The sequence below is a fragment of the Rosa chinensis genome, chromosome 1 (assembly GCF_002994745.2).
Source record: "Rosa chinensis cultivar Old Blush chromosome 1, RchiOBHm-V2, whole genome shotgun sequence".
Classification (NCBI taxonomy): domain Eukaryota; kingdom Viridiplantae; phylum Streptophyta; class Magnoliopsida; order Rosales; family Rosaceae; genus Rosa; species Rosa chinensis.
Window position 1 is genome coordinate 62,773,061 of NC_037088.1, and position 25,805 is coordinate 62,798,865.

The following is a 25,805-nucleotide window of genomic DNA, read 5'->3' on the forward strand; positions in this document are numbered from 1 at the left end:
CCCTACATTTCTTACGTTATTTCCTTATTAAAATCCTGTTTAGGAAAGTTTCCATTCTTTGATTGGGAAAGTTCCTATTTGTAGAAAGTTTATATTTTTGTAGTTTCTATTTATCATTTTTAGTAAGTTGCCATTTTTCATTTTAGGAAAGTTTCTATTTTTCTTATTAGTTTCTATTTTTAGGACCTCCAAGCAAGTGGAAAATCTTGAGGAGGAAAATCAAAGTTGCAACCAAGTGGAAAATCTTGAGGAGAAAAATCAAAGTTGCAACTAAGTGGAAAATCTTGAGGAGGAAAATCAAAGTTGCAACCAAGTGGAAAATCTTGAGGAGGAAAATCAAAGTTGCAACCAAGTGGAAAATCTTGAGGAGGAAAATCAAAGTTGCAACCAAGTGGAAAATCTTGAGGAGGAAAATCAATTCAAGTTGAACAAGTGATAAACAAGTGGGAAGATATTTTTTACAAATTTGTCTAACATATCTAGCCCTTCATTTATGTTCATCTCCACCCTCCATTCATCATTTTTTGGGCTATAAATACACTTCTCCTCTCACTCTCATAACACCAATTCCTTCATCCATTCCATCTTCTTTGTCTCTCCATTTCCTCTCCATTTTCCTTAGTTTTCATTTTCCCACCAATTCCTTCATCCATTCCATCTTCTTTGTCTCTCCATTTCCTTTCCATTTTCTCTCCATCCTCTAGTGCATTCAACATTTCAAGCAAGGCCAAGGAAGAAGAAGAATTGCCGTGAGCATCATCCTCCATCACCATCCTTGAAGCTTGCTTTCGAGATTCAAGAGACCACATCCTCAATTCGTTCATCTCATCTCCATCTCACGGTGTAATCCGATTCTCCTTTGTAACCTTTGCTTTGATTTCGTTGGTTTTGTTCTAGTTGACATATGTGTTTGAATGAATATTAATTTCTGGAATTTTATGATTAATTGAGAATTTTCAGATTCATATTATTGTGATTCGAAGGTTGCTTATGTGGGTTTGTTTAATTAAATTTGCGTTATAGATAACTTTTGTATTTTAATCTTATGTGGTTGCAAACACGTAGGGTTTTAATATGAATGATGCTAGGTTTAAGAACATGAAATCGACTTTTCGTTTTGTGTAAACTTGAATCAAAGTAGTAAAGGTTTTGTGCAAAGACCGAATTTAATTAAAGAGGATTGCAATTAGGTGGACTTTTCCATACTAAGTTGTACACTTGAGTTGATAGCCTTTCTCTATGTGTAATGCGTTAAACATGACATGATTGACTAGCTTTCTAGGGTTTGATTGCATGTTTAATAGGATTAATCAAGGTGCTTTCGCTTAGGTTAATTAGCATTGAAAAGTAAAAAATGGGAATTCATTTGCTTTCGAATGTTTCACATGATCAACTCCTCTCTCATGACTTAGATGAACAATATTAGGGTTTGAATCAATTTTAATCATATGTTTCGGTTTTTGATCTTTGTTCTCTCACTCTATTTTATTTTTATGTTTTTGCATTTTAATTATTTTGTTAACTTAGTTTTATTTTTGAAAATCCAAAAACAAAATCCCCCCTTATTTTTGTTCACTTGTATATATTTATTCTTTATTTTATTTTTGTAAATAATACTTTATTATTTTAATTCTTTATTTGTTTATACAATTGTATATATTTATATTCTTTATTTTATTTTTGTAAATAATACTTTTCTTTATTTGTTACACAATTACAGGTGTACCCTCAATCCCCGGAATAGAACGATCCCTATTTGCTTATACTACTAACGATATTTCAGGGTTAAATTGCGCGCTTGCTTTTTAGCGCGTCAAGAAGTTAGGAGTGTATTTAAAATTTCTCAACTACATATTCAATCTCAATGACAAGAAAGTAAGAGCATCTCCAACAACTTCCCTATAATTTCTCTATTATAGGGAAGCAAAAATTAAACTTTTCAAAAAAAATTATGCTCAAACTCCAACAGATTCTCTATTTTACAGATTTCATAAGTCTTCCCTAAAATTTTACAAATTGCTATAAATATAGGGAATTTGGTTTTCTCTCTCATCACTATCTCTATTTTAGGGATAATTATAGGGAATCTGTTTGAGCAAAATAGCCAAATTTTTTCCTAAAATTGAAAAAAATCAAGATACGAGGAAGTTGTTCGAGTTGCTTTAAGAAACAAGTTGTCACTTGTCAAACACAAAGCGATGGTCACACTCCATATCAGTAAAGGCCTTCATGTTCGTGCCTTTCCAAGAGTTTGAGCATGCAAGAAAATTATATTAGATGTCTTGTTTTAAACATCTTTCACTTGCCAATTGATGTTAATCATTGAACCTGAAAGAGGCTAGCCTTTTCAGATCCATGTAATTTTGTTGTTGCTTCTTTGATGCATTAGACTTGTGGTCAACAACTTGTAGTTGAGGCATCATTTTGGTAAGTTGTATTACAATATAAAGAGGATTGCAATAGAATCATTATCTCCTTAGTAATTCTCATTTTTCATTTTTGAAGATAAATACGTAATATCCGGACATCATATCCTCATATCCCATACAAAATTTGCAACTCTAAAAATAAATTAAAGGGTCTAAAGGCTACAAATCTTTCAGGTCCTTCTTGCGGAATTAGGTCTATGTGCCCTGCGTAGAAGAGTACAAAGCTTGCAGCTAACTTATTTAGATTTAAAAGTTCTCATCATTAATCATGTGCTTGTCACACTAGTTTAGTCGTTCAGACAACAAGTAATAGTTCCCTTTCATATCATGGCCTAAATAGCTTTAAAAATTAAAAATGTTTCACCAAGTCGTTGGGTGAAAGAAAGAAAATTTACTATATACTAAAGCGCCTGCACTATTCATTTTACTGTTCATCTTGAGGGTGAGAAATGACAGTTTTGCCCTCTATTTTCCCTCAACTTACTACGCTGCCATCTTTGTACGAATATATGTTTTTAGTTGTTCGGGCTTCCACCGACTTCAACCTTCGTCCCATCGACTGTAATACCCAAATCGCCGATCCCAATCGTGCCACCATCTTCTACAGCCGTATAGGCGAGATTGAGAGAGTTCGGTTCGTTGCTTTTGATCTGTGGATTTGGAATTCCTTTCTTTGTTTCTGCTCATTATCTCCTCTAATTTCAGGTACCCAATACAATTTCTTTAGGAATTCACTCTTTGTGGTCCTATATTATCAGTTTTGAACAAGCAAATTCATGTCTGGGTTTGTTTTGGACTGTTGATCGGCTTATTTATTTAGTGGATTGTTTTTTTCAATCGGTAGGTTTGATTTGTTCATGCTTCAATTGCTCTGATTTGTTCATGTGATTGGTTTTGTTTTGAATTGATCCATAGATAACTGATTCAATTGACAACAGGTAACTTCTTTTATGTAAATTTTTCGGTCAATTTTGTTGGGATTTTATTCGATTAAGGGTTTTGTCTGCGATTTAATGAGAATGGGTTCTCAGCTCATCATTTGAGTACGAGGTCAATTGGATTTTGCATTCCCACCTTTATTTTCTTTCCGATTCATGATTTAAATTAAAGATTTAGGTTAAGTTGGGTTGGCAGATTGTGTGAAAAGAAGAGTATGTCAAGAGAAGTCATTAAATTGTTCATGTGATTGGTTTCGTTTTGAATTGATCCATATTATTTGTTGATACTTCCAGGTTCATTATTATTATTATTATTATTATTTTCGTTCTGTGCTTAATCAATAGAAGTCGAGATTAATTCATAGGTCTGATGAGCTAATATGGGTTAGAAATGTTGAATTATCGTTTGTGGTGATGAAAGTTCCACAAATTGTTTAGAATCTTGAAGTGAGTATTGAAGTAAGTTTAGAATAAAAACTCTGTTATAGATCGTCTCACAACAAAATTGAGGTGAAAATTCTGAGGATATAAAAATTGGGTTAAGTTTGTAGCCACAGAAAAATTTGTTTGTCAGCGAATTCTCTTGCAGCTTCTTCACTTTCGAAAGTCAATTCTGGCTCACCCACAATAGTAGTAATTAGAATGCTATTTAACAGTAAATGTAATTACAGGTAAGCAACTGCAGCTTATGGAATTTCAAGCAAATTCATACTTCTATTACAAAAGGTTCTTGAACACTAAACAGAGCAGAGCTAATTGTATTGTAGCAAGTGGTAAAATGGTGTAAATGCCATTCTGCGTCAAAAAGCGATATTTTCTCAAACTAGATGTTGCTGCGTCGTGGATTGCATGGTCCTTTGTTTTATGGTCAATTAGGGTATTTTTGCTGAAGTTTTTGATCAGCTTTGAATTATGTTGTCAATTGTTTTGAATCAAAGAACATGCAGGGATGTAGTTCAAATAAAATGTGATACTAAAAATATTATACTTTGGTTTGCTTGATTGTGAACATGATTTGAAGGATTAGATATCTATTAAACAACCCTGAGAATCTGTGTCGATTAGCAGATAAGGCTCAACCTTATGTCAAACTAGGAATTTATTAGAGGAACACAAGTGTGCTATTTAAAAAAAAAAAAAATTTCCAGAGTTATATACTTTGAATCTGTGAAATTGGATGCTTCTCTTTTTAATATATATATATATAGGTATTTATTTGCTTATTGGTGTTGTTCTATGTTTAGGTAATACAGAAAGTAATAAAGAGCTTAATAAATGGTAGATTACGACTTTGAGAAGAATGAGATATTTTCTCACTTTATGTTTTAATTGCAGATTAACATTGACTTCAAGTCGTTTCCATTTGAACAGGGTATGAAGTTAGATATGTACTGCCTTTCTTTTGTTTAAGTATGTTACATCTTATTATAAGTTGCCACACCCTTCAATACTTTAAGCTTTCATACTTTGTCTTTGTTAATTTTGGTTCAGTTTCCGTTTGGACTCTTCATGGTTTTGGAGTCATAGTTTTTCTCGGTTAATTTTGCTTCTTCCTCCGTTTAGAGTTTTCATGGTTTTGGAGTCATGTTTGCAGTTATGCAAATACATTTTCTTAGTTCGTGGGAAAAAAGTTTAATATGAGACACAACCTATAGCAAAGAAGTCTTTTTTTTTTTCCCTCCTTTTTCTTCTTCTGATGAGTTCCCTCTTTTGCAGCTTCAGTTCAGTTGGTTGACTAGCACAGTTGGTTGGTGAGAGAAACATTGGAAAAGGTATGTTCAGAATCTCACTTCATTGCCTTTGCATATAAGGCTATCCTTGCCTGCATTCATGTGAATTGTGGTTTAATTGAAACAAGCCATTTGTGTTTCTTCATTGTCTTAGTTGCTGGAATGAGAGCATATAAAATAGTGCATTCATTGTACATTCAATCACTTACAGATAGTTTAAGGAGGTAAAAGCAAAGGCTATGTTGAAATCAGGGAAGTATCTATAATTGTCTACTTCAGGCTAACATAGACTTTTCTATTGATTTTGGCCTTTAATTTTTTCTTTGTGGTTGTAGAAAATATTTTTTTAATCTTCATTTTGTTTTTCCATACAAAGACTAGAAAGTACATATTTGTCAAACCTTGGCTTTTTGCTTCATTGTCAAACCTTGGTTTTCTGATATAAGGAAACTTACTTCTCTTCTGTTTTACCATATAAGATAGTGTGTATATGAATTAATGACGATATTATTCTGTAGTAGAAGACGATCGTCTTACTATTATGAGACCCCTGTTTTGTTATACCAACAATATTGCTTTTTTTTTTTTAATTTGAGAATGAAAGAGAATACATGTTAAGCAACACTTGATAGTATAGTGGTTTATTTGATACACAAACTACTGGGCCTTAATGGTGCTCTTAATTAGTGCAGGTCAATACTCTCAGGATAATTTCTCTTTGAATACTAAAGACTCTTCCAGTGGTTACTGAAAGTCCAGCTGATCAACTGTTTAAGTTAGGATGAAAGAGGCGAATGCGAAGATGGTACAAGTATAATCGGTAGGTATAGTGATTTATAATATTCAAAGCATTCAAAAATGTAAATATGAAAGTTAATTCTTACTTTAAATTCTTATATGCAGGAGTGTCGCGGCATTTAACAAGCAATAATTCTACTCAACTTGCAGAAATCGATGAAATGAGAGGTGCAACTATTTGATACTATGAAGATGAAATTTTACAAGATGAAATTTAGAAAATGTTTTGTCCAGATCCTGCTTTTATTGAATCAAAGTACATGGATTTTATATTCTTGATTCATCTGTTTTCATCGCTTAATTCAGTGATATCAACTATATGTGAACAAATATTTCAATTTGCAAATGCAGGAGAGAAGAGATACAAGTAATGCTGTGGCAGAGTGGCTAACACAGTTTCTAAGGTGAGTCTTCTAGAACTAAAACTAGGTATATAGTGATCATTGATGTTGCAAGATCTATATCATATTTTGAATTTATTCCACTCTCCAGTACCAAAAAATAGATTTCCATCATCATTTCTTATGTGATGTCATTAGAATTTGCCTCTTGATATGTGTCAATCTACTTGCTAGAACAGTGTAATTTCTGCATTAAGCGATTTTATTTTTCAATATCCTCAAAGCTAATTTGGCATATTGAATATCCTCAGGTGTCTCTGAAATTCATTTACTTGACTCTTAGGGCAGCTGCTACAACATTTCTATTCGTTTACGTTAGCATTCCCTGCTCCCTGCAACACTTGATGTTGTCATTGAATGTTATGATAGGATGTTATTGTAAACTGCGATAATGTAAACCAAACAATTTTATAGAGAAGAAAATTTGTCTCTTCTTTTATCATTGTGATCAAGAATCAAGTCTTTTCATTCATATCTATCATTATTGTAAATTATTGACAACAAAAAACCCCGCGGCAAGGCGCGGGCACCATTGCTAGTTGCAAACTGAAATCCCTAACCCTAAGGCCATGTTTGGTTGACTGGAAAGGAAAGGAATCACTTTCCTTTCCTTTGGAAAAGTGTTTCCGGAGGAGGGGGGGGCGAGGGAACCAAATTCCTCCACTTTTTCCTTTCATTTGGGAAAGTGTTTCCCTTCCTTGGCTGTCCCCAAATGCAGGAAAGGAAAGTATTTCATTTCCCAATGCCCACTTTCTGGGAAATAAACATGGCCTAAGGGTAGTCGAAAATTGGGAATCAAAAGAGAAGCAGCGACAACAGCGAGCAACTCCGCCACTTTGGCACCGGTTACGGGGAAGAAAGAGAGAAAAGACACAAAGCGAGGGAATTTCACACAGAATGCTTGCAAAAGGAAAGGGTTTTTCGCGGTGGCTCGGGCTTCAAAACAGAACACCATATAAAACATGGCCATCATGGTTACCTAATCTTCTCCGGTAACAGGGGATGATATAGAACTATAGAAGTTATGACGAAGAGGTTGACAAAAGTTCTACTCATCTCGCAAGAATGTGCTTCTGGAATCGACTATTACTATACCAAAACAACTTTAAAATAAAAATTAGTTACACCCCTTTAAAAAAAAAAGAAAAAAAAAATAGTTACACCAAGCCGTTTGGTGAAAGTGGCTTATTAGAGCAACTCCAACAGATTCTCTATATTTTGATTTTTCTCTATTTTAGGGAAAAATGAGTCTCTTATACTCCAACAGATTTTCTATAACTATCTCTATTTTAGGGAAAGTGAGGAGAGAGAAAATCAAATTCCCTATATTTACAGCAAACTCTAAAATTTTAAAGAAGAATATGGAAATTTTATAGATTACTGTAAACTAGAGAATCTGTTAGAGTTGGAGAAGAAAAATAGGCTAAAAGTTTGACTTTTGCTTTTCTATAATACAAAAATTATAGAGAAGCTGTTAGAGTTTTTACAAAATAGTAATGAACTTTAAGCATCCTTTTCTACCACTAATGATTAAGAAACAATGATTAAAGCAAACCACTGTCGTAATTAAACAAGCAAAAAGAATACTAGGCCATGTATAATCAATTCAAAAGCAAAAGCAAAATATAGTAATAGATAATCTCTTTGATCACCGCTACGCTAAACTCTGTACTTAAAATTTGCTTTCATACCAGTTTGTCCCATATTCTAAAACCACTAAATAGGACTTGGAATTTTTCCACGGTCTATATTTGGCTTAAAACTTGGTCAAAACAATCCGTATAAGACAAGCAAATTACAGCAGAGTACACGTTGAAATAAAGCGATTTTTCAGAGTTATGTGTTGAAAATTAAGGTAAAATAGGATCTCAGTTAGTCTATTACTTGATAATACGGAAGAGTTTATAGAGAAGTCTGTCATGTAAAATGACTCGACAAAATAATAAATTTCTTTGTATAATTCTATATTAATGAGTTGTCTAAAACCCAAGGTCACATCTACACATGATTAGGATCTAAACTATTATTGTTCGAGTTAACACTCGTCATATTTTCAACGCTTACATTAGTTGTTAGATCTCATGCATCCCCATTATTCTAATTGACAAAGGTGCCTCCGTGTAAGGCGGTCCAATCTTAGGTGTTTAGGTCTTTAATAGAAAATGGTTAACATTCAATTTAGGAGTTGACAAAACCTTCGAAAATTGTCCATTCTGAGTTTGTTTATAGGTTAAATTTCAGATTGCAACCACGCATAGGAAACATGGGTGGGACTTGAAAGATGGCATTGCCACATTGAGTCAACCAGAAATTGTGCTTGTTTATCATGGAGTACGATATAAATTTTTGTTAATAGAGATTATTCAGAGCACTGCCGTATACTTGCACCAACATAAATGAATAGTTAGATTGCATTAAATACACTTTTTGTTTATTAAAAATAAAGTTGATAATAAATATCAAGGGTTGAGATTATTTTATAAGGGTTGGGTCACTTACACCGTCGGTGCATAGAATAATTTCCATTTTGTTAAATTTTTTTAATAAATAATATTTTAATTAAAAATATAAAAAATTGTTTAGACCATTAATTATGATGCAAGAATGACACACTATCCAAGCAATTAAAAATGCAAAATTTCAGGTGGATTTTGGTTTATGGGAAAACCTAGCACAGATTTCTATATTTCATTTTTGCTTTGAATGACATTAAGTAAATAAATCTTAAACCCTAAATTTTTGAAGTTTGATAAGTTCCATGATCAAATTTTGATGAATCATTTGTGTCAAAAAAAAAATTTGATGAATCATATGCATAAAAAGAAGAAAGTTTTTTTTTCTTTCAATTTATAAGTGAAAAGTTTTGAGTTTAGCTTAAAAACAGTGGAGAGGATTGTATGCACCGTGCAAGTGCACTGACGGTTATTTTAATCTCTAAAAAAATAACAGTCACTCATCTAATCCACTCCTTTATATATTTTAATATAAAAAAATTACATCTATTCATATTGCAAGTGGAATACACTCCCTAAAAACAGTCCGTTATTGTATGATTTAAATGGAAAAATCAATCAATTTTGGTTGTTGTATGTATAACAACCTTAGCACGTGTTTCAAAAAAATAGTGGTCTCACTATTTTGTCTTAATCATTTAATGAGTAACTTTATGGACATTATTTGATTCCCAACTTCTAGTAATATTCTTACGCAAATTATTTGTGCTAGTCGCATACAATTAGACGAGATTTTTGCAAGATTGGGTCAACATTAACCGATGGAGAATTATGAAATATGTTTAAGCCTCCTTTGGTTCACATAATTAAAGTATTAGGAAATAAAACTTAATCAATTCTTGTGTTTGGGATGCCATGAAAGGATAAACTTTTCTAAAACCATAGAAAACCCTCTCCGTGAACAACCCTAAAGGCTGGTAAAATCATCCTTGTCTGGCGGCGCCTGGATGCCCGAGCTGGCCTCTGGGCCTCACTGTAGTCATGAGGTCGGTTGCCGGATGGGTATTGGATCGCTATTGCTCAGGGGGGGGGGGCATCGAATGGAGTGTTGCTGGGGGCTTGTCAGATTGTTCTAGCTGGGATGGTGAATGGTGGCTAATTGATCAGGCGATTGAACCCGGATGGCAATGCCACAAGTTTGGCTCGAGGGTAGTAAGAGGCGCGTGGTCCTGGATCGGAGTTTTGTTTTTCTTTCTCCGTCTTCCCGTGGTTTGAGGCGGCGTGGCTCGTGGGGTTTGGGTCTCAAGCGGTGTGATCGTGGGGCGGATCAAGGATGTACGGGTCGTGGCTGCGTCGGTGTGGGATGCGAGGGCTTGGATCGGGGTTGGGTGGCGTGGTGTGGCGGAATGGCCTGTGCAATGCAGTTTTGGGTTGCTGGCGGTGTGATCGTAGGGGTGTAGGTCGCGGGGGCGTGCAGAGGACAGAGAGAGGCTTGGCTTGGCTTGGCTGGTTCGTATGACAGGGAGGCTGGAGAAGGTGGACTTGGACCGAATCGGGCTGACGGGCCTTGGGTGGGCCTTTGTTTGGTGGCTGTCCTTTATTTGCTGGGCTTTAAGTTTCTGGGCTTGGGTCTTACCCTCGTCCAGTTGATTTCAATTTGGGCTAGAGTTTAAGCTCTTGGCCCAACTCTATGTTTTTAGTTTTATCTAAATTCAATAATTTCCTTGTATTAGGAACCTAGATCTGTAGCGCCTTCGGGGTAGTACCAATGGAGGATCTTCGCTATCTCTACGATCTGAAATGTATAATGAGTAGGTCGATTTTTATGAACCACTGTAGGTACTATCACTACCTTATTGTCTGTCTATATCTTTAAATGACAACGCAAGGGTATGTAACGGCCTACTCTGGCTTGTGTTGATTATACTATTTTGCCCTGAGGGCTTGATTAAAAAAAAAAAAAAAGATATACTTTTCTCAAGGAAGGAAAAATAATGAGGAAAGTTCTTCCATACCTCAAAAATTTATTTTTCCTCCCTCTTTCATTACATTTATTACTCTCATTTTATTATTTTATTACACTAATTATAATTTTTTTTGATAATTTTCCTTATGTTATCAAATATCGAAATAAAAAATTTATGAGAAATTTATTTCTCCTCCCATGAGAAAAAATAAAAAAATTACTTTATTTTCCTCAACCCAAACAAGGTCCTATAGTGCAAGCTAATTTCTGTACTATATTTTGACCAACTTAATACATATTGTAATCTTCATTTTTTAAAACAAAAATAGTCTTCATTTTATTATTTTTTAAACCAAACCATAAAATTTTTTATCTCATAAAATAAGATTTTTTGTTTTTGTTTTTCCTGCTCAAAACTTATAGGTCTTGTTTGGATGGCAGGAAATCTTGGTATGAAATTGGAAATAATTTCATTTCCATTTAGATGTGGTGTTTGGTTGTAATTAGATATTGAAAAGGAAATTAAAAATGAGATTTGATTGGAAATTGACTCCCTCTGCCTTAATAGAATTATATAGTTAGGGATGGTATTCTTATTTTATTTCCCACTATCAAAGACAAAATTATATAAATTACTCCTCTTTAAAAAATTTATATTCTCCTACCAATATTCCTTATAACTTGATGTTATATTTATACTTTAATTAGTAAAATGACATTAATGAAAATTATAATTTTATATTTTATTCTTATCACTTACCAAACACTTCATGTAAATTTAAAGTTGTTTTTGTAGAGTAATTAACCTCCATAGAATGACTACATTTTGTCGGCAGCTACAGTCCCCCAACACCTACTAGAGACCAAAAGGGCCTAAAACTCCCCCATCACTCCAGCTCCCCAAAAACAGCCAATTCTCAACGTCATCTCCCTACGCGCCAAATTAGCTGTGTATTTTGTAATACAAAGTTAGAATTCAAAAACGACGGCGTTCCTTCCAGGTGTTTTCACCTCCGTAATCAGCGCACCTCTCACGCTTTGCATGCGCCCTTCCCTCACCGGCTCGGAAAGTCTCACTCTTGTAACGATTCCATTTTCACCTAAAACAATTTAGAATCGAAAAAATAAAATTAACAGGCAGATGATATAATGAACCACATTGATGTCTATCTTCAAAATTGTTATATGAGCGATAAAAAATGAAAAGAAAAAAAGGAATAAAATCAACGAACAATTGTGACTGAATCAAGTAAAGAAATAAATGATTTTCAATCTACAATTTTAACAGTCAAATAAACCACATTAATATTGAATGTTTTAAATATCGTTCGATGAGTGATAAAAAGAAGAAAAAAAATCAAAATCAACGATTTGTAGACATTCAACAACAGTAGCGGCTCAACCCAATAAAAGAAATCAATAATTCTTAATCTACTATGTTAAAAGTTAAATGATATGTTGAACCACATTGATGTTAAATGTCTTATGATTATCAATTGAGCGACAAAAAGAGAAAAATGCGGAAATTAGCGATCCGTAAGCATTCAACAACAGTTGTGGCTCAACTCGATAAAAAAGAAATAAATTACTTTCAATCTACAGAAGTTTAAGGAGGTGAGAATATCGAGCAAAATTAAGAGGTAAACAGATCTTGGACTAATTTTCTACTAGTAAAGCTAGTTCAAAGATATTAAAAGCCACGTGCCAGTTGATTACAAGTTTACGCACTGTCGGTTCTGGGAAGCAGCCGGTAATCCCACAGCACACGTGGCATTTCCTCCGCTTCAATCCATCGCCTTCATCCAACAGCTCTTAACAAAACCCCTCTGCTCGCCGCCCCTCCCAATAAAAACAACGACCACCACGTTCCAACATCCCTCTCTCCCATACAACCCCTCCCATCACCAACCCCACCATTTTTTCCGGTCAGTAACTTGCCGGAGTTTTCACCAATGCTATCCATTCCGGAACAACCGTTGCCGGTACTCCAACAAAAGCGGCCCAAAAGCCCAGAACCGCTCAACTTACTCAGCTCGCTCAAGCAGCTCATCCACCACCCCCGGACATGGCTACTCATGGCCATACTTTCCCTCCAAGTCATACTCCTCTTTTCTCTCGGCACCCGCCGTTTCTCCCGCCAAGACCTCCCTCCGCCGTATGGTTCTGTGGCTGGATCAATAGTCCTACCCGAACAGCAGGAAGAACAAGACGAATGCTGTTCGGGTCGGGTTTTCGTCTACGACTTACCCAATACTCTCAATCAAGAGATTCTACAAAACTGCGACAACCTCAATCCGTGGAGCTCCCGCTGCGACGCCCTGGCGAACGACGGGTTCGGTCAGCCGGCAAAAGGGATCGCCGGAGTCGTGCCGGAGAATCTTGCTCCGGCGTGGTACTGGACCGACCAGTTCGTATCGGAGGTGATTTTCCACAATCGGATCATGCACCACAAGTGCCGGGTCATGGAGCCGGAAAACGCCACGGCGTTTTACATCCCCTTCTACGTCGGTCTCGCCGTCGGGAAGTACTTATGGTCGAACACCTCCACCGCCCAGGACCGTGATCGCCACTGCGAGACGATGCTGAGATGGGTCCAGGACCAGCCGTACTACAAGAGATCCGACGGCTGGGATCACTTCATCACCATGGGCCGGATCACCTGGGACTTCCGCCGCTCCAGGGACCTGGAATGGGGCTCCGGCTGCATTTACAAGCCGGGGATGCGTAACATCACGCGACTCCTCATCGAGCGGAACCCCTGGGACTACTTCGATGTCGGTGTTCCCTACCCCACCGGATTCCACCCCAGAACTGACGCTGACGTCACTGAGTGGCAGGGCTTCGTCAGGAACCGGAACAGAACCACGCTCTTCTGCTTCGCGGGAGCCAAGCGCAGCCTTATCAGGAACGATTTCCGAGGACTGTTACTGAGTCACTGCCAGAACGAGTCGGACTCGTGCCGGGTCGTGGACTGCGGCGGGTCCAAATGCTCCAACGGCACGTCGGCGATTCTCGAGACGTTTCTCGACTCGGACTTCTGCCTCCAGCCGAGAGGGGATAGCTTCACCCGGAGGTCGATTTTTGACTGCATGGTGGCCGGTTCGATCCCGGTTTTTTTCTGGAAGCGGACCGCATATTTCCAGTACGAGTGGTTTTTACCGGGCGAACCGGATAGTTACTCAGTTTTCATCGACCGGAACGCCGTAAAAAACGGGACGGCCTCGATAAAAAACGTGCTCGCCGGTTACAGTAGAGAAGAGGTGAGAAAAATGCGGGAGAAAGTCATCGATTACATTCCGAATTTTCTGTATGCAAAGCCCCAGGAAGGGTTGGAGACGGTAAAAGACGCTTTTGACATTGCCCTTGAAGGTGTGTTGAGGAGGTTCAAGGAGCAAGGAGAGTGGGGGTTCAAGTGGAAATGAAGGGTAAATGAGGAAAGTAAATTATTTCATTTATTTTTTGTTACTATGTGGCATGTATAAATTGGGGTTAGATAAGGGTTCCCATACTGCAGGGGAAAAGCTGTTATGGACAGATGGGAAAAGCTGCTAGCGGTTATATTAGTTACTACAGTTTTTTTTTTTTTTTGGGTAAAGAGAAAAGATAGTACTATATTTTTTAGTTACTGTGAATTTTCATTTCTGTTGAGAATGGGTTTGATAGGTAGTGCAGTTGTGAATGTGATGATTCACTTATTCAGTGCCACACATTGCTGTGGTCCTTAAATTGCTCGGTTAGGTTTGGAGGGACATGCCCTATGTGATATGGACTTGTGTCTTTCCTTTTTCTTTTGTAACATGTATAGCATGCATTATAGAAAGTTGAATAATGAAGGTGACAGAAATTTACCCAATAAAATGAAATAAGAAATTTATATGTTTTGATCATCGGGGTTGTTTTGTAGTGTTTCGAGTATTGAGATTTCAAAATTCGGTAGTATAATTAGTGTGTGAATTTTAGAGAACGCCTAGTGTTTGGTAAAGTATCTAACACCAATTATAGGAGGAGCAGTGGGTCAGTTGTTTATATGCATCCAAAGTATGATTAATTTGCTAGAATAGAATAGCTAGAGAAAATAAGATGATGAATTGTGGAAATTATTCTATGCACCGACGGTGTAAGTGACCCAACCCTTATAAAATAATCTCAACCCTTGATATTTATTATCAATTATATTTTTAATAAATAAAAAGTGTATTTAATGCAATCTAACCATTCATTTATGTTAGTGCAAGTGCACGGCGGTACTCTGAATAATATCTCGATGAATTGCTAATAAATTTGCATAGTTGGGTAGCTTGATAGTGAATTTGCATCTAAATGGTGGATGGTGCCATGGTGGTGCTTTTAAGATGATAAAGGAGCGCAATGGGCCAGTCCTTTCGTGTTGTAGGGCTCTAAAGGGAAAAAATAAGGGGGGGGGGAAGGAGAAATGAAGGGACGAAAATGAATGGAATCTTACCATCCTCTTGTCCTACTAGTGCGAAATTGTGGTAAGGCGCGACCTTCCAAGCCAACTAACCTTATAGTCGCCAATCTACAAATCGGACCAAAGGAGTTGATGCAACAAATATTCTGGGCTTATATCTTGTGTAGTCATTGTACTCAATTGTAGTCATTGGAAGACTTCTACCACATCGAACGTTTGAAAATATATTCAAACACTAATGTTGAATATGATAGAAATTTTTCATTTACAATTTTAGTGTGTTGTATCACATCGCACCAAGTCTCAACAATGAACCTAGTGTGCGTAACAGTTCACAAAATATCATCATTTGAGCACCAATCATAACAACTTTGAACTCTGCAAACCAAATTATCAAACGTCGTTAATTGGATTATCAAATTATTACCTTTTTGACAATTGACCGTAGTTTAACATTTAATTTTAACCATTAAAACGATCTCGTTCGTTTAAAATGATCAGTCACATCTCTCCAAGTAAGAATGAACATACGACCTGCCAGTCTACTATGAGTTTGTCTACGGTACATTAATGTACCGATACATTAAGTAAACTAGTACAATACAAATGTAGACTAATTTGAGATTAAGTTAAACTAGTCTACTTATGTATAGAATTAGTCTACATTCATGTCAAATATAACCTACTTAATATATCGATAAACTAATGTATCGTAGTATTTTCCGTCTACAATTCAGCCAGTAAGCAACAATATAACAAGATAAGCAGGGAAAGCTACCTTAGATGGGCCAAACTGGCAGAAGACGACATAACAACTCTTTGATGTTTCTTCTTCCAAACTTTTACTTTAATTCAACTACAATCTAGATTGGGCCTATTGGCCTGCCATTTGCAACTGATGGTCAACTGGCCCATACAAACTAAATACGTATTGGACAAGCTACTCTATTTGCTGTCTCTGGCTTCCCAATTTTCCACGCTTCTCAAAGCCTAATTTGTATCCAACACTGCTATTGGTCACACATTACTTTAAAAAAAAAAATTAAAAATTAAATTTCCAAATAAAGACGCACTTGTCCTCTTTGTCTTCACGGCCATAAATATCTTACTCCTCTCTCTTCCGATGGCTCTTTGACTCCTCTGCAGAAATGATCAAAGCGCTCGCTTTTGTTCTGCTCCTAGTCGCCTTCGTCTCCACGCTTTCACAAGCCAAATTAAGCATCCTGCGACCCCAACCTGCCACAGGGTTCAACGTCAGCCATGTACAGGTACACCAATCCGCCAAAAAGAAAACGCTAATCCTAATCTTCGTTTTTCGTTGAAATTTTCATTGATAGCTTCAATCTTTTTGTCTTCATGGAAAAAAGAGTGCCGGGAGTTGTTCTTATACGGTTGATATAACCACCAGCTGCTCCTCAAAGAGGTACACAAGGGATCAAATCAGTATCTCATTCGGGGATGGTTATGGCAACCAGGTTTGTCTCTCTGATTACTCATAATTTTGCATATTCATTTGATTTATATTAGACCCTATAGAAGATTGAATATGAAATTTCGATAGATAATTTTTAGGATAAACCCCTGAAATTTTGATCCCATGCTTATTGCAATTGAAACCTAGGAATTGGTAATTACTGGAATTTTCTGTCAGTGGCTATGAAAGTCAGTATGGAGAATCAATGGAATGATTATACTATTTTTCGGACCCTTCTTACAGCTTATAGTAGTGCGAGATATAAGGGAGTGTAGCTCCCGACATTCGTGGTCTATGAGTTTGAATTCTCGATTTATCCTCTGATATTTCTTGTTGCGAAAATAAGGCATTGTGAGTTTGGTAGAATGATGCAACTAAATTTGGTTTCAATTTTTGCTACAGATTTATGCTCCGCGACTAGACGATCCATCCTCGAGAACGTTTGAGAGTTGTTCTACGGACACATTTGAGATATATGGACCCTGTGCATACCAAATCTGCTATGTCTATCTTTACAGAACAGGACCAGATGGTTGGAAACCGGAGAGTGTGAAAATCTATAGTCATAACTCCAGGGCTGTTTCGTTCTACTACAATACCTTCATTCCCAGTGACATTTGGTATGGATTCAACTTGTGCCAGAATGCTTCCTCTTCACACCGGCAATCTGCTTATGGATGGTTTATATATGTTTTAGTTGGGCTTCTCGTGTCGCTTCTCTTGTAGTTTTGCACTTGCCATAGGTACAATGGCTCCTAGAGGTTTTCTAGTCTCTAGTGTTAGTATTGTAGGGAGAAACATTTGTCTTTCACCTATGGATTTGGTGAGATGCGATCATTAGCTTTCCGAAAGCTAATCCTACATTTCATATTGACATTGAATGATCTTAATTCCAAGCACATATGATCATAGTGTATATAAATAGTGGACAAATAAGAATTAGTCTCAACTTAATTTCACGCCCGTGTCAATAACGTTTTTGAATTTTGAGAATAAATCATATGTTTGGTTTGTAATCAGTCTTACAAGAATGTTATGTTCCGTAATTCTTGAGAATCACATGGTTCTCTCTAACTTTATATGCTTTCGATTTAAACACAATAACTAATCACTACACTTTCTGACCAACCTACTATAAATTAATTATACAAAAATCATGTTTATCATTTTGACATCAAACTAACATTTTTCATAATTTTTTTATTCGAGATATATAATCAAAGTTGGAGTCTCTTTACTCTGTCAAGACAAACTCAATTATGTGCATTGGACTATATTAGGAGCAATAGGGGAAGAAGTGAATTCACTCCAATTATATTTATCTTTTGTGTAGTTGTAATCGGCCAATTCACCTCTTAACAACTTGTGTTTTTATTCTCTCAAACAAAATCGTGTCAGTATATTTTTATTGTCATCAATAAAATGTCTTCACAGTTCTTCACTTTAGTTATATACTTGTATTTAATATTCGGCATGATCCTAATCAACCGGTACACCTTCTAACAAAAAATGCGCTTTTGTTCTTGATGGTGAAAAAAAAAATTTGCAATTCTGTTCAATTTAACAGAGGATATTTTTTTCCATCTTAAACGGACTGAAACGACGTCGTGGAGCATATTCTATCTGTCTCCACTAGGATGCCGCCACGTTTCTTTCTTCCCTTCCAAACCTCCCTGACCTAGCTACCATGTGGGTTGCCGTACTAGATATTTCTCGGGTAGGGCAATCCAACGGCTCAAGAACCCTCCACAGCTTGCCCATAAAATGCCCTAAACCCTAATTCCTCACCCCCTCTCTCTTTCTCCTGCTTACGCACCTCACTGCCACATTCCTCTGAAAGCAGGAGAAACCCCTCTCTCTCGCGCGCCCTTCCCTCCCACACAGATTTAACCACCAAGTGCTTATAGAATCATAGCTATTATGCCTTCTATAGACGTTTCCGATTATGTGCTGGAGGCTCCGAAGAAGGAGAAGAAGATGAAAAAGTCGAAAAAGGAGTCCATAACCGACTCTCCGATTAGTGAGAAGAAGAGCAGTAGCAAGAAGGAGTCAAAGCTGAAGAAGCGGAAAGCGCTGGATATGGAGGCCGACGACGAAGACAGGAGCGAGACCAGCTCCGAGCTCGGCGAGCCTGTCAATTTGAAGCCCAACGGCGATTCTTCGGTGGAGAAGAGCAAGAGGAAATCGAAGAAGGCCAAGGTGGAGGAGGAAGAGGAGAAGGTCGAGGTGAAGAAGGATGATCCTAATGCCGTAACCAAGTTTCGGATTTCGGCGCCGTTGAGGGCTAAGCTGAAGGAGAAGGGGATCGAGGCCTTGTTTACGATTCAGGCCATGACGTTCGACACCATTTTGGACGGGGCGGACTTGGTGGGCCGGGCTCGCACCGGTCAGGTAACGAATTTAACGGTCTATTTTCGAGTGTTATGATATGATCTGGTTCGTTGTTTGATCACTTGGTTTATTGTTTCTGCAAATTTTAGGGTAAAACTCTGGCTTTTGTGTTGCCTATCTTGGAGTCGTTAACAAATGGTTCTGCTAAAGAATTTCGAAAGACTGGATACGGCAGAGCACCGACTGTTATTGTTCTTTTACCCACCAGGGAGTTGGCCAAGCAGGTATTTACTGCGGAACTCATGGTTACAATGTGTTTGTGATTGTTTGTTGTATTGGAATTGACTGTTTTTGGTTTGATAAGGTGTTTGCGGACTTTGAATTTTATGGTGGTGCTGTGGGGTTAGCATCGTGTTGTGTATATGGTGGATCTCCTTACGCAGCTCAAGAATATAAGTTGAAGAGAGGGGTTGATGTCATTGTGGGAACGCCTGGTCGTATCAAGGTATAGAGTTATTCTATTGTGGTTGAGCCTATTTTAACTTTGAAGTGCAATTATGGGATTTGCGAATTAAAGTTTGAGAATTTGGTGTAGGATCATATTGAGAGGGGGAATATAGACTTGAGCACTTTGAAGTTTCGGGTCCTTGATGAAGCTGATGAAATGCTGAGGATGGGTTTTGTTGATGACGTTGAACAAATTCTAGGTATTTTTCCTGTCTAATTGTGTTGTATTGCTGTTTGGCTGTTATTAACGTGGGATAGCTGTGTTTTTTCCATTTTTATGAAATTACTTTATGCTTGTAGCTAAACACTTTCCAAATTACAATCTCTGTGTCAGATGATTTCTTTGTTGTTTAGTTTTGTAAGAATTATATCTGGCATTAACTTCTCTCTGTTTTTTGGGTTTGCAGGCAAGGTCAAAGATGTAACTAAAGTTCAAACGCTTCTCTTCAGTGCAACTTTACCCTCTTGGGTGCAAAATGTAAGTATATTAATCAAGTGCTGGAAGTTTGAATTTTGATGTATACGTAGATTCAGCTTCTATATCTGAAATAAGTTGTACAAATAAATTGCCAAGGTTGTGATATAGCGTCTGTCTTTCCACCGTTTACAGATATTGATTAAATTTCATTTTGCTTTTTCAGATTTCCAAAAGGTTTCTTAAATCAGATAAGAAAACTGCAGATCTGGTTGGTAATGAAAAGATGAAGGCCAGCGTCAATGTTAGGCATATTGTTCTTCCTTGCTCTAGTTCAGCTAGAGTAGACGTTATTCCTGATATCATTCGTTGTTATAGCAGGTTGGTTTTTCCCTTGTCAACAAACACCTAACGCATCTGTTGTTAATGGAGGCTTCTGTTTTGATTATAAATTTTTCCCTTTTTTTTTTTGGAATGCTTTTCCTAATTTATATATGTTGTATCCAGTGGAGGTCGCACTATTATTTTCACTGAGACAAAGGATTGTGCTTCTGAGCTTTCTGAGAGGTTGCATGGAGCAAGACCTTTGCACGGGGACATACAGCAAGGTCAGCGGGAGGTATGTTATTTTGTTTTCTTATCCTTATTCAGATCTTTGAAGTGCTTTTTTTAATTGCTGAATATGTTTTTCTTAAGGAGGGGGCCTCATACATATTGGTTTATTTTAAATGTGGTGTATGTAATATTCGTACTGGACATGGTTCATAATCTTTTTATCTAGTATATTTTCCCAAAGTAGTAAATGTTTCACCTTGACTGTGAAAATGGAAAAACTCAAAATTATGAAGTTAGTAATTTCAAGGTCTGTGCCTGTTCCTATAGATAAAATTTTCTAATGGAGCTCAATTTATATGATAAAAAGGCGTTTGAAATTGTGAGACTTTTTATTACAAAAGTAGGTAGGGTTTGGTTGGGAGGGCCAATTTGACTTTTTATTTCTGCTTACTCTCAATGACCGGTTTTTAGGCATCCTGAAGGTTTCCTACTCACACACACACATATATATTTTTCAATGGATTTTTGTGCATGGATGCTTCCTGCTCAAGTGAGTTTGTGGGGTTTCTGCGTATAAGTGGTTTCAATATTTATCCTTCTCTAATTGCAGAATCTATTCCCTTTTTGTTGCGTTTCAGGTCACACTTGCAGGTTTCAGGTCTGGCAAATTCTCGACATTAGTAGCCACAAATGTGGCAGCTCGTGGACTGGATATCAATGATGTTCAATTAATTATTCAGGTATGCTCGTTTTCATATTTGCATTCTGTGTAATATACCCAGTCTCTTACTTTTATTGTTCATTGTCTGTAGTGTGAACCTCCACGTGATGTAGAAGACTATATCCATCGATCCGGACGCACAGGGAGAGCCGGTAAATCTTGAAAAAAAAAATAGCACTTCTGAAATGTGTGTTTTTAGGTATCTTAATTGCAGTAGTTTTATGAGAGTACTTAGAGGTGTGACCATATTTTCAGGCAATTCTGGAGTTGCTGTAATGCTTTATGACCCTAGAAAGTCAAACATATCAAAGATCGAAAGAGAATCTGGGGTAAAATTTGAGCATGTTTCTGCTCCTCAGCCAATTGACGTTGCCAAAGCTGCAGGTCTTAGTGCAGCAGAAATGATTACTAATGTCTCTGATAGGTATAATACGTGACGATGAGATGCTAGTTACATTCTAATGGTGATTGGATTCAAATATTAATACATTTTTAATTGCAGCGTAATTCCTGCATTCAAGAGTGTTGCTGAGGAGCTTCTAAACACCTCAGGCCTATCTGCAGTAGATCTACTGTCAAAGGCTCTTGCTAAGGCTGCTGTAAGCTTTTCCAAATACTTAACTACATTTTTTCCTTGAATTTTTTAAAACTTGGATGCCATTTTATTTTTTCCGGTCTCAAATTGTTTGTTAAACTTTGCCTCATTCCATGTGTGCAGGGCTACACTGATGTAAAGAAGAGGTCACTTCTGAGTTCTATGGAGAACCATGTCACCATACTGCTTGAAGCTGGAAAGCCCATTTACACAGCATCGTGAGCACTTGTCACTTTTGCCTTATTTTGCTTTTAGGTCTTGCACATGATAACACTCGAATTAAAACCACTTAAAGGATATGTACTCACTGCTGCCAGTCTTTCTTTTTAAGTTATCACATGTGAAGTGCTTACTAATGATAGGAACCAACTGTTTACTACATAAACTGACTGGAACACGTTATAAAACGATTAAGGTATATAAGAACTGTGTCAGTTAGTTTATATGGTTAAGGGTAAAATATAAATTGGTTCCATCCCCTGATTACGCTTTCTTTGAGTATATGTGGTAGACTTCCATCAACTAGTTGCTTATATGTTTTGACTCTTGATTCCATCAACTTTGTCTCAGTTTTGCTTATTCAGCCTTGAGGAGGTTCTTGCCGGAGGAGAAGGTCGAGTCAGTGAAGGGTATGGCGCTAACAACTGATGGAAAGGGTGCAGTGTTTGATGTAGCTGCTGAAGATTTGGATATGTTTCTTACTGGTACTGAACACTTGGTTTCTTTCCTTACTCATTTATTTATATCTTGTAGATATTCATCAAGCGGCTTTGTGTACCTCAATTATGCCATTGACTTAAATTCTGAGCATTACAAATTTCTCTTTTATACCTGTTAATTATTCATGTTCTTGGCTGCTTTCTCAGTGTTGATCTGTTCCTTATACGCTGTTATGTATATTTTGGGTGCAGGTTCGCAAAATGCAGCTGGTATCAGCATACAGGTCTTGGACTCTTTGCCGAGTTTACAAGAAAAAGAAGCAAGGGGAGGAAGATTTGGCGGTGGTGGCCGTGGTGGTAGTAGGTTTGGTGGAAGAGGAGGTGGCAGGGGTTTCTCTAATGGAAGAAATGATAGGTTTGGTGGCGGCGGTGGCAGAGGCCGCGGCAACTACAACAGATGGTGAAACCCATTGTTAGTCAGCAAGTCATCAAGTAACCTGTCCTGAGCAAACTACTAATAAACGTTGCACTGACAATTGCTTGAAGTGGCCGAGTGACTAAACTAATTATTCCAAGTGGAGGCAAGAGCACATCCGACGATGAAGAAAAATATTCAGTAGAGGGCCTTGATTGGCTCATCATAGGTCTATTTTTTGCTTGATGCATATTCTGTCCACCCTAGTATCTATTTCATTGTTACAAGTTTTTTGTTCTTGTTTATTAGGGTTTGTTCTTTTTCCTTTTATTTAGCCAGACTGGGATTTTCCTGCTTCCCACATTCTTATATGTAAGATCACTGTTTGATTACTGCATTAAAAACAGAATGCTATTTATATTTTTTGATATTTTTGAATTTAAAATTCCAGTTAAGTTTAAACTAAACAAGAAAGAATCAGACCAAAAAAACAACAAATGGCCGAGTAGCAGGGTATCTGAATCCTGACCAGACCTGAAATTAGTTTAGCACTAGGTCACTTTCTATTCACTAACCATTTAAGCACAAATTTTTTTTCTTCAAAACCTTGAGCACAGAAAAGCAAGCTCCGTGTTCAGGTTGAGACCTTTTCGTTCAATCATGGCAAACTACAGACGAGCCAAGCTCGCAGTCGACGCCTTTCGTGGCTTTACGCCAAGAATGGTAACTAGACCAGAGCCCGTCTCCGGAGTCTTCTCCACCAAGTCTTCATCTTTGGCCTCAGAACCAGCCAAGATTTCTGGGTTTTCTCCTTCCCATTCTATTTTACACAAACCAATTCCACACACACAGTTGAGATATTATCATGTGGATCGGCGGCATTTTGATCCTCGCCGATGGGCTGACCGGTTCAAGAGATATTTGATTTACCCCGGAATTTTATTCCTGTTGTTACTATTGTGGAGGGTGGTGGGGTTTTTTACCACCAATTATGAGACACTGCCATACACTAAACGTCGGCTTTTTATAATTCTGTCAACTGATTTGGAGAGGAAGCTGGGAGAGTCGCAATTTGAGGAAATGAAAGCTTCACAATTTGAGGGGAAGATTTTGCTGGCTATACACCCGGAAAGAGTGAGGATTAGGGTGATTGCCAAGGATATAATTGATGCGTTGAAGAGAGGGTTGAGCCATGATCAGGACATGGGGAATGCCTTGTAGGAAGTTGAGACTGTGCAGGCATTGATGAATGGTGAAGAGGGGAAAATGGAAGGGGAGTGTTCACTTGAGGATGAGAAGAAGGGAAAGGATATTGGTGTTAAAGACGCTACTTCGCATTTGGTTGGCTTGAATTGGGAGGTATTGGTGGTGGATGAGCCGATTGTCAATGCGTATTGCTTGCCGGGTGGGAAGATTGTGGTCTTCACAGGGTTGATCCTTATACATGTGTCTTATCTCTATTTTGGGTGCAGGTTCGCAAAATGCAGCTGGTATCAGCATACAGGTCTTTGACTCCTTGCCGAGTTTACAAGAAAAAGAAGCAAGGGGAGGAAGATTTGGCGGTGGTGGCCGTGGTGGTAGTAGGTTTGGTGGAAGAGGAGGTGGCAGGGGTTTCTCTAATGTTAGTCATCAAGTAACCTGTCTTGAGCAAACTACTAATAAAGGTTGCATTGAAGTGGCCAAGCGACTATAATTATTTGAAGTGGAGGCAAGAGGACATCTGACAATGAAGAAATATATTTTGTAGGGGGCCTTGATTTTTGCTTGATGCATGCATATTCTGTACACTCTAGTATCTATTTCATTGTTACAAATTTTGTTCTTGTTTATTAGGGCTTGTTTCTTTGTCTTTTATTACCAAGTCTGGGATTTTCGTCAGCAAAACAGAATGCTAGTTATATTTTTTGATATTTTGTTATGAGAAATTCTTGAAGTTATTATACAAGAAACAAGAAAGAAAGAAATTTAGATAAATCTAAATCCAACCAGGACCAAAATCCTTTTTAACCAAATCCTGTACCTTTGACCTTATAAAATAGGTCCACTTTCTGACAGTTTCAACGAATTCCTTCAGCTCCTTCCCTGCTTTCTTCTTCTAGTTGTTTCTTGGTAGGCCACGAATCCCAATTAGAATAGGAATCAGACCTACCTATATGTTGAGAATATATACATCCCACATGAGACCTTGCCTATGAGTTTATAAGAGTTTGGGCCACTCCATCCATTGTCAATTGGTTATGGATGCGAACCCCAGATTACTTTATCATGGTATCAGAGTGGGTTACCCACGTGTGCATGCCTACCGGCCACACGGGCTCCACGTCACCCAAGTTGTCCACGTGTATGGCTTAGAAATTCGCCACACGTGCGGGGGCGTGTTGAGAATATATCCATGTGGCCTGGGAAAAATGGGACATTGCCTATACGTTTATAAGAGTTTGGGCCACTCCATCAATTGCTAATTGGTTTTGGATGCAAACCCCAGATTACTTTATAACTATAAGATAAGTTCCTTCTTAAACTAGGAATAGGAATAACCCCGTTTAAACTAGGAGTAGAATTAACCCAACCTAGAATAGCATTATTTCCCAAATGCGACTGGGAAAGCCAACTCTATATATAGTGAACTACCCCATTGAGTTTTCCACAAATCATTACTTTGTGTTCATACGTTTGCTTAGTAATTCTTAGGATCAAATTTCAGTGATTCAGTCCTTGTGTTAAGTTCGTCTGCTGCAATGTCTATCAAGTGTGAGGCTATGCCCCTACCACAAGATGAAGTCATGACAAATATATGTGGAGGTCAACTTGAAGAAAATGGAAGTCTGAAGCCACTCTCTGATGATTTCTCGTTGGTTTTCAAAACGAGAACCAACAATAAGGAGAAATCTAACAATCCTTTGCGGAGGCCGGTTTTCAATAACCAAGAATGGGAAGTTCTCTTCAAGAATGTGATTGATGAGGATACGACATTTAACTGTCACTCTTC

General features: G+C 37.5%; 4 protein-coding genes and 1 long non-coding RNA gene across 8 annotated transcripts; all 5 read left to right on the forward strand.

Annotated features, from left to right (window-relative positions):
• Nucleotides 1–782: 782 nt before the first annotated feature.
• On the forward strand, nt 783–6,772 carry LOC112163843. Of its 4 annotated transcripts, none has more exons than XR_002922303.2 (8): nt 783–841; nt 2,949–3,134; nt 4,703–4,739; nt 5,084–5,139; nt 5,790–5,917; nt 6,001–6,063; nt 6,247–6,299; nt 6,548–6,764. It is a non-coding gene; the product is annotated as an uncharacterized LOC112163843 (long non-coding RNA). The 4 variants fall into 4 exon arrangements; XR_005805899.1 differs by having other exon boundaries at nt 798–843; nt 1,721–3,134; nt 4,703–4,777; nt 6,548–6,772; XR_002922298.2 differs by having other exon boundaries at nt 798–843; nt 1,721–3,134; nt 6,548–6,771.
• Nucleotides 6,773–12,321: 5,549 nt separating this feature from the next.
• On the forward strand, nt 12,322–14,602 carry LOC112203897 (xyloglucan galactosyltransferase XLT2). The gene has a single exon (XM_024344817.2). It carries the CDS (start codon nt 12,668–12,670, stop codon nt 14,135–14,137), a length of 1,470 nt encoding a protein of 489 aa, XP_024200585.1. The 5' UTR covers nt 12,322–12,667; the 3' UTR covers nt 14,138–14,602.
• Nucleotides 14,603–16,227: 1,625 nt separating this feature from the next.
• On the forward strand, nt 16,228–17,592 carry LOC112163689 (embryo-specific protein ATS3B). The gene is made up of 3 exons (XM_024299995.2): nt 16,228–16,412; nt 16,512–16,619; nt 17,021–17,592. The coding sequence occupies exons 1-3, from the start codon at nt 16,293–16,295 to the stop codon at nt 17,342–17,344; spliced, it is 552 nt and encodes a 183-aa protein (XP_024155763.1). The 5' UTR covers nt 16,228–16,292; the 3' UTR covers nt 17,345–17,592.
• A 799-nt stretch (nt 17,593–18,391) lies between these two features.
• On the forward strand, nt 18,392–23,236 carry LOC112203307 (DEAD-box ATP-dependent RNA helicase 7). Its single transcript, XM_024344320.2, has 14 exons — nt 18,392–19,009; nt 19,099–19,233; nt 19,314–19,454; nt 19,545–19,656; nt 19,864–19,934; nt 20,098–20,252; nt 20,379–20,490; nt 21,065–21,166; nt 21,239–21,299; nt 21,403–21,571; nt 21,650–21,746; nt 21,866–21,960; nt 22,313–22,446; nt 22,654–23,236. Exons 1-14 carry the CDS (start codon nt 18,539–18,541, stop codon nt 22,863–22,865), a joined length of 2,067 nt encoding a protein of 688 aa, XP_024200088.1. The 5' UTR covers nt 18,392–18,538; the 3' UTR covers nt 22,866–23,236.
• A 240-nt stretch (nt 23,237–23,476) lies between these two features.
• Nucleotides 23,477–24,037, forward strand: LOC112171681. The gene has a single exon (XM_024308828.1). The coding sequence runs from the start codon at nt 23,477–23,479 to the stop codon at nt 24,035–24,037; it is 561 nt and encodes a 186-aa protein (XP_024164596.1).
• The last annotated feature ends 1,768 nt before the right edge of the window (nt 24,038–25,805 follow it).